Source organism: Salvia splendens, chromosome 9 (assembly GCF_004379255.2).
Source record: "Salvia splendens isolate huo1 chromosome 9, SspV2, whole genome shotgun sequence".
Lineage (NCBI taxonomy): Eukaryota > Viridiplantae > Streptophyta > Magnoliopsida > Lamiales > Lamiaceae > Salvia > Salvia splendens.
The window spans coordinates 17,475,813-17,483,886 of NC_056040.1; the positions used below are offsets into that span (position 1 = coordinate 17,475,813).

The 8,074-nt window shown below is 35.2% G+C and overlaps 2 protein-coding genes across 2 annotated transcripts; both read left to right on the forward strand.

Moving 5' to 3' along the window:
- The first annotated feature begins 119 nt into the window (after positions 1-119).
- Positions 120-2,823, forward strand: LOC121746467 (probable plastid-lipid-associated protein 13, chloroplastic). Its single transcript, XM_042140306.1, has 7 exons — positions 120-431; positions 1,096-1,217; positions 1,303-1,386; positions 1,499-1,595; positions 1,797-2,013; positions 2,179-2,231; positions 2,427-2,823. The coding sequence occupies exons 1-7, from the start codon at positions 189-191 to the stop codon at positions 2,520-2,522; spliced, it is 912 nt and encodes a 303-aa protein (XP_041996240.1). The 5' UTR covers positions 120-188; the 3' UTR covers positions 2,523-2,823.
- A 1,324-nt stretch (positions 2,824-4,147) lies between these two features.
- Positions 4,148-4,660, forward strand: LOC121747741 (protein LE25-like). Its single transcript, XM_042141841.1, has 2 exons — positions 4,148-4,259; positions 4,342-4,660. The coding sequence occupies exons 1-2, from the start codon at positions 4,185-4,187 to the stop codon at positions 4,525-4,527; spliced, it is 261 nt and encodes an 86-aa protein (XP_041997775.1). The 5' UTR covers positions 4,148-4,184; the 3' UTR covers positions 4,528-4,660.
- Positions 4,661-8,074: the final 3,414 nt, after the last annotated feature.

Here is an 8,074-nt window from a genome sequence, read left to right on the forward strand (position 1 = left end):
AATACATTACACTAAATTTATCAGTAATATAAAAACAAATATCAAATGGTCAATGATGTTTCGCCAAAGCTAGCTAACCACTTATTTTTTGCGCAAAAACATTAAATTAAATAAATTTCTCAAATTTAGGAGAAAACAAAAAATATTAATCGTCAAAACATTTCATAGCTTCCGAAATCGTTTCAACGATGGCTTCATCAATTTCAGTACAGAGCCCATTACTGTCTTGTAAATTCCAGTCTTCATATTTCCCATCTTCTACAGAATCTTATTTTCTCGAAAATAGCTGCAAAAATGAGAGCTCTGCGAAGTTCAAGACTGGGAAAAGGAAAAATTTCAGAGTGGTGATGCAGCAAACCGTGCAAGGGCCTTCCGCTGCTTATGCCAAGGAAATCGAGAGATTATCTGCTAAAGAATCCCTGCTTCTTGCTGTACGATTACGATTCTAACTTACTTATATTTTCCCTTTTTTGTGAATTTGTCAGTTGTTTGGTGATTCCTTGGGGATATTTTCTGTGATGGGTTTGATTTCTTTACTTTTAATTTTAGGTTTATGGTCGTGATTAGCAAAATTGATTAACGTAATTAGCCCAAAATGAGGAATTTGTTTGCTTTATTAGTTGCCTGTGAAGAAGTTAGTTTGTTTTTATGCCAATTTAAAGCTAATCATTTTCAGGTGTACTAGCTGCTTGAAGGATTGTACCTTGATATGGAAGAATGTGCTAGTTGTTACTGTTGATTCTGTTATATTCCCAATACTTTGTGGCATTTTCTTTCAAATAAAAAATAAAATTTGTTAGATGGCATTTACTTTTCATGATTGATAAGAGTATTTTCCTATGTTTATTTTTAGGATTTCTCCAATTATACCTTTTCAATAGGATATGAATGGAGCAAAATCAAGTCAAATGATAGCCTAAAATTCCAATCTTTCTAATTAAATAGTAGTAATCCGCAAAAGTGAACACCCCCTTAGTGTTAATAATGATGCATATCAAATCTTGAAACAAATCTTGTATGAATCTAGATAAAAGCACTACATATGAAGGTTCTTGATTATTGTTAACTGAATAATAGTGGTTGGATGGTGTTTAGTTCAAAGATGCTGGAGAATTTGAGGCACTGGTTACTGGAAAAACGAAGACTTTGCAAAGCATTGATGTGAACGAGAGAATTGTTAGCCTTGAGCGGCTGAATCCTACGCCTAGGCCAACAACGTAATGTCTCTATTTTGTTGAAGTGAAGTTAATTATGAGACCAGTTTCTGTTTGAGGTTTTCATTTCTTTTTTGCCAGATTTCAGGTCTCCATATTTGGAAGGCAAATGGAATTTCGAGTGGTTTGGTTCGGGAAGCTCAGGACTCGTTGCTGCCAGGTCTTTGTTTGAGTAAGTTTCGTCTCATTTTCGTGTTATAACTATGATATATAGCTCTTTTGTTTAGCCTATTTGTGATGCTCAATACAATTTGATGTTGATGATAGTTGTGGTGATTTTGCAGGAGGTTCCCTCCGGAGCTGGCAAATTTGTCGAGACTTGATGTGGTGATCAAGGATTTGTATGCAAAAAATTCAGCAAGTTTGAAATTCTTAAATTCGGTAATGCACTCAAAACCATGATTCTCCTTCATGTTTTGCTGATCAAGAGATGTCGACACAGATACATATTCTTGTTCGGAACTGTCTCGTTGTTATAGAATATATAGAGAAATTGTGAAAGGACGTGTTTTTAAAACACTTTTGCTGCTAGTCTTTGTTTTTTCTCATTTTTCTTGTCATCTATGTTTTCGTGAAATGCAGATAGAAAGCAAGTTTATAATCTCGAGCAAGATAACTGTGGAGGGGCCGCTTCGGATGAAGCAGGAATTCCTTGAAGGATTGTTAGAGTCCCCAAAAGTTAATGAAGAATCTATTCCTCAGCAGCTTAGAGGCGCTCTTGCCCAGGCTACGAACGTTGCCCAACAGCTTCCTGCTCATATTAAGGATATTGTGTCCGGTGGATTAAGGATTCCTCTTGGTGAGCATTTCTAGTTTTGTGAAACTGTGCATTCAAATAGTTGATCAACACGAACACTAGAGGCAGCACAGCCCGTTTGATGTTCTACATTTGGATCTATATGTACATGGTTTTATATCAAATCTTGGTTGCTGGAATCACTATCTCGTTTGCTTAAAACTGCAGGTGGATCTTTCGAGAGGTTCTTCATTATCTCGTATCTTGATGATGAAATCCTGGTAAGCGCTCCCAGCTACTAAATGCGTCCCTTTTGAGTTGAATTCTCGTTATAGATGGTCCATGAACAGTCCAATCACTATAGAACCCGAAAAAAATTACAAATATACCATTGAGTACGAGCTTGAATCTGATTATTTGACCTGTGAGACTGCTTACACAAGTTCTTGAGTCGCGTTTTGCATCTACATATGCAGATAATACGGGATGCTGGTGGAGTTCCCGAAGTTCTCACAAGATTAGATCCCGGTCCATCGCTATTGGCCGAGCCAACAACTGAATACGAGAGTTGAAATGAAGAATCCTCAACTGTTGCTGTATTTTCTGTGCACTACAAACTCCGACAGTTGCACCCTAACGACATAACAAGAATGAACGAAGCTCAAGCGACGTCTGCTTCGCCTCTCTCGTCTTGTTTCCTTGCTAATGTATATGATGAAGGATTGCCCAGTTGTTAACATTAAGTGAATAAATAGTATTATTTAAAACCTTTTTGTTACACACATTAGTTCAAATGTTGTTTTTACTTTTTTAGATATAATTGTGGTACATTTTCTAGCTGCATGTCATATTTACGGATTACTATAACTTTAATTCAATGTCCATTTCATTTTTTTTTTTCAGTTTTGGTCCTTCTCTATCAATGCATCATATTCATAGACATTGCCTCTTACTACTACTCCATATCATAAATAAGTCGAGATCAAAAACATAAAACTCCACCAGTGTCTAGTTTAGATTTTTTTGAGGGGGATTTGATTTGAATTGAATTTCTATGAAAAAGTCAATATTTTAATCTAATTTTGCTAGCTAGAATTCCCGTCAAAGTTTGCTATTCAAATCGATTTTAGTTGATCGTTTGTAATTTTAATTCAAAATGATGTTGTGGTAAAAAAACAAATGTTGGTCTATTTGGCCACTTCGGATTTTTGGTTGATTTCACACATGATTACCAAATTATTGTACTTGTACCCAAATTAGCTATTAAAAATTTATTTATTTCAAAATAAATAGTAGTAGTACTAAACTTTATATTTATAATATTTATGGTTTACTTCATGTTGTTTATTATATTTCACATGACAATTAAAATTGCCAAACTTAATTTCTATCAAGTTAATAGAGTACAATATAAATTGTCTAAATTGCTCTCAATATAATTTTTTATTCTGCGTTTCATTAAGGTCAATTACAATTTTTTTGATCAAATAGACTACTTTCGCTTAGGTATAAATGTACAATATTGTTCCTTTATCAAAGGAAAAATGGGCTGCAGCCACACAGTGCCTATTAGCAACAAGCCTATTATTAAATCAACTATATTTGATAAAATTTTGAGTTGGTCGTAAATAAATAAAATTATTTTCAAATTAAACTTGGAATTATATTATTACTTAGAAAATACTACCATCTTCTTTGGCACTGTGATCTTTAGCTAGTAGGAGTATTTTTGTACTACTAAAACTAAACGAAGTACTATAAACTATAAAATGGTACACGAAACATATCTTTTCATTATAGTAGTACTATTAATTACTACTTCATATTGTAAACAAAGCAACGGAACCCTATTCAATGAAATAGTGCTACTATTACTTCGATTAATGATATTATAAGTAGTAAAAAGAAACAAGTTTCAAGAGGCCCCTTACCCTCTTAGGATTGGTTTGAAAATCAAAAGAGAAATGAATTTATTTATTTAAAATGAAGCATTTATCCTATCCGTGTATAGATAATAAAGATAATATTATTATCGAATAATGGTGATAAATAATAAAGGTGACACCTATGTTACACGTGTTAGCCTAAAGTAGCTAAGGGTGCTACGTGTTCACTATTCAACTACCTTTAACCGCCAAAGCCACCCTTTAAATTCCCCTTCCCTCCCCCACACCTCAATCTCAATCTCAATCTCAAAGCAAAAGAAATCTGAAACCAAAAAGGAAAGAGAAAAGATGCAATCTGCAAAGGACATGGGAGCTTCAGCCAAAGCTGGCATGGAGAAAACCAAGGCCACACTCCAAGAAAAGGTATTTCTCTCTCTCTCTTTCTTGATACTATTCTTACATAATTAAGAGTTGGATAAGAATTAGTATGAATTATACTATATAGGGTGAGAGGATGACGACCCGCGACCCGCTCCAGAAGGAGATGGCGACGGAGAAGAAAGAGGAGAGGATCGACGAGGCTGAGCTCCGCAAGCGCGAAGCCCAGGCTCAGCACGAGGCTCAGCGCCGCGGCGCTGGTACCGGCACTGGCGCTGATACCACTGGCTTTGGAACCGGCGGCACTTACTAAATACTACTACTACTACTAGTATATCTACGTACCTACCTTGTAATAAAATGGGCGAATGTGTCTATCTCAACACACTCCTTGTATTTTTTTATGTATGTTGATTTGCAATGCATTCTCCCTCCCATTTTAAATATTTGTGCTTCATTTTTCCGACTAGATTCATTGAGTTAGTCTAACAAAACTGCAAGCCAATTAGGGGATTCTGGTAAGCCTCTTTTGCGAGTATCCATAGCCACAAATCCAATCCAAAAACAGTAGCAAATTATTGGGGGGGGGGGGGAATGGAAATCCTAAAAACTCGCGAGTAAGAAATGTAGAAGCTAAAAAGAAAGTAAATAGTGCTACCAATTAATTGATCCAACCCTAATCCTACACTTAAAATAGGGGTTTGGTCGTAGCTGGAGAGAGGGAAGAAGAGCTAGATGCCACTTTGTTGTCGATGAAAGGGGGGGCTTGCAACTTAATATCGATAACATTGTGGGACTCTATTTATATTATTCCATATTTCTGGGCTCTTTTTCTACTTCAAAACTTTATTCGCACTCAAATTCGGTTGATCTTGGCGCAGGCACGTGCACAATTAAATGAGTCCTCCTACTACAAAAGAAACTCAAATTTGTTTCTCTTGTTTTACTTTCTTAGGCCATCCACAATAGCAATAGCCCAGTAATAGCCCAGCCACTGCCATATCATCAGCACTAAAAATCCTCTTGCCACATCATCAAAATAAGCAAATAGCCCAGCAATAGCCCAGCCATAGCCTAGCCACATACTATCCACATCACTATTAACAAATATATACAAAATGCAATAATTAACAATAACGCAATATACGAAATTTAATTTACGAGACATATACGGGAAAATTCACTAATATTAATAAAATTTAAAAAGTACATAATTAAAAAAAATTACATAATTAAAAAAAATTACATTAATTAAATTTACAAATGAAATTTAAAATAACATTACAACTTAAAGTTAAAAAATAAAAAAAAAGACATAATTAAAATCTTAAAAAAATAAAATTGACATAATTTAAAATACAATTTTATAGAAAATCCTTGAATGAGATTGTCCCACATCGAAAGTGGAACATAAAACATTCAAGGATATCTCTCTATAAAAGAGAAACATCCTTGAATGAGATTGTCCCACATCGAAAGTGGAACATAAAACATTCAAGGATATCTCTTTATAAAAGAGAAACATCCTTGAATGAGATTGTCCCACATCGAAAGTGGAACATAAAACATTCAAGGATATCTCTCTATAAAAGAGAAACATCCTTGAATGAAATTGTCCCACATCGAAAGTGGAACATAAAACATTCAAGGATATCTCTCTATAAAAGAGAAACATCCTTGAATGAGTTTGTCCCACATCGAAAGTGGAACATAAAACATTCAAGGATATCTCTCTATAAAAGAGAAACATCCTTGAATGAGATTGTCCCACATCGAAAGTGGAACATAAAACATTCAAGGATATCTCTCTATAAAAGAGAAACATCCTTGAATGAGATTGTCCCACATCGAAAGTGGAACATAAAACATTCAAGGATATCTCTCTATAAAAGAGAAACATCCTTGAATGAGATTGTCCCACATCGAAAGTGGAATATAAAACATTCATGGATATCTCTCTATAAAAGAGAAACATCCTTGAATGAGTTTGTCCCACATCGAAAGTGGAACATAAAACATTCAAGGATGTCTCTATAAAATAGAGGCAACCAAGAATGAGTTTGTCCCACATCGAAAGTGGAACATAAAACATTCAAGGATGTCTCTATAAAAGAGAGACAACCAAGAATGAGTTTCATAAATTCGCAAGCCCATTAAATATATATGGGCTATTACGAATTTCTAGTATAAATTTATTTATAAAAATTGATTTTTATATATAGAAAACAATTTTTATAAATAAATAATATTTTTTTATATTTGATTTTTTTAAAAATTTGAATTTCAAAAATTCGAATTTAAAAAAAAAATCGCGTTGGGCGATCCGGGCGCTGCAATAGCGCCGAGCGGATCGCCCAGCGCACCGCCCAGCGCCACGAAACCGCTCAGCGCTGCGCGGTTTCTCTCTCCAATCGTCCGCTGGGCGGCTGCAATAGATCGCCCAGCGAACCGCCCAGCGCCGGCGCTCGGCTGGGCGGTCGCTGGGCGCCTATTGTGGATGGTCTTATGGAGTATTTTTATTTTATTTTTTTTATTCATTTAACTTTTAAATATCAATTTTTAAAATTCTCTGTTGAAACAGAGATTGAGCATTTGGTTCAACATCAAATAATTTACTATCAAACAAATTAATATGATTGTGGCCTCTGTGTTGGAATATGATTTCAAATAGTAATACTCACGCCGTCCTATTAAATATGCAACATTTGATTTTCGGCACAATATTTTAAGTAGTGTTGTTTTGTGAGTTAATGAAGAGAAGAAAAAGTAGAGAGAGTATTGTTTCCATTTTTAGAAACGTTTCATTTTTAACGGGACAAACTAAAAATGAAAATGTTTCATTTCTAACGGGACAGAGGGAGTATTTGATACTCAAAATTACGGAGTGAGAACAAACCAAATGATAGGATTTTGTATCTATCGATCAGCAATGGAGCACTCGAATGATTACGAAGAACAAGAACGATTACGAAACCCTAGTTGAGGTGCTAGGTGGGGATTTCTGCCAGAACTGGGAATGAGAACAAGTAATTATACTTTATTTCTCAATGAATAAAAGAGTACATAGACCTCTAATTTATAGAATACTAACTAGACTCAATAAAGATAAAGATTGCATAAAAATAACTAACTAAAATAGAAGATATGCTAAATAAATGCTAAATAAATAAAATCAAGAAGATATGTGGGAGATCTTGTGTGAGATATGCTAGATGAGATTCACAAGATCGAGGACCCTATCAACTCTCCTACCCTCGAAAATCGCCTTGCGCCTTCCTATCAAGGCGGAAAGTAAGGAAATGTTGTTGGAGTACGGAAATCACCAAGTGTTGCTCATCATTCTTGAACTTTCGATCTCCTTGTCCAAATGCTTCCAATAGTTTCTCTGGTTCATGTTTCAGTACCATTGCAATGCAACACCAAGTGATGAAGATCATAACATGCATTAACACCTTCCCATATGCCAGGCAAGAACGATTCCCCCAACATCTGATCCGAAACTCATTTTCCTGCCTAGAAGCGAACTGCTCGGCGAACTCCTGAACTAGTACAAACGACATGCTAATAAATCTACCTCCATTAGGCCTTCCTTCATCATATTGCCATTGAATCATCCCGTGACACCCAAACCTTTTTAAACAGGAGCACATCTCCAAAGCTTGAGCATAAGAGCTCCCAAACTGCCCCCAAGTCTCATAAATATCACAATCATTTGAAGGAGCTAACCAATTAACATACCAACTCTTTCTTCTCATCATTCCACCGAGAATGTAATAATCTCCTCAAATATAACAAGTCAATTTTTACCAATAAATCATATTTGGTGAAGTATAAAGCACTAGAATGAACATCAACCACAC

Bases quoted from the DNA above. Each gene is read 5' to 3' on its own strand.
- LOC121746467 (XM_042140306.1), top strand. From the start codon at position 189: ATGGCTTCATCAATTTCAGTACAGAGCCCATTACTGTCTTGTAAATTC. The intron at 1,218-1,302 runs GTAATGTCTCTA...GCCAGATTTCAG, and splicing joins CCTACGCCTAGGCCAACAAC to GTCTCCATATTTGGAAGGCA. The intron at 1,596-1,796 runs GTAATGCACTCA...CGTGAAATGCAG, and splicing joins GTTTGAAATTCTTAAATTCG to ATAGAAAGCAAGTTTATAAT.
- LOC121747741 (XM_042141841.1), top strand. From the start codon at position 4,185: ATGCAATCTGCAAAGGACATGGGAGCTTCAGCCAAAGCTGGCATGGAG. The intron at 4,260-4,341 runs GTATTTCTCTCT...TATACTATATAG, and splicing joins AGGCCACACTCCAAGAAAAG to GGTGAGAGGATGACGACCCG.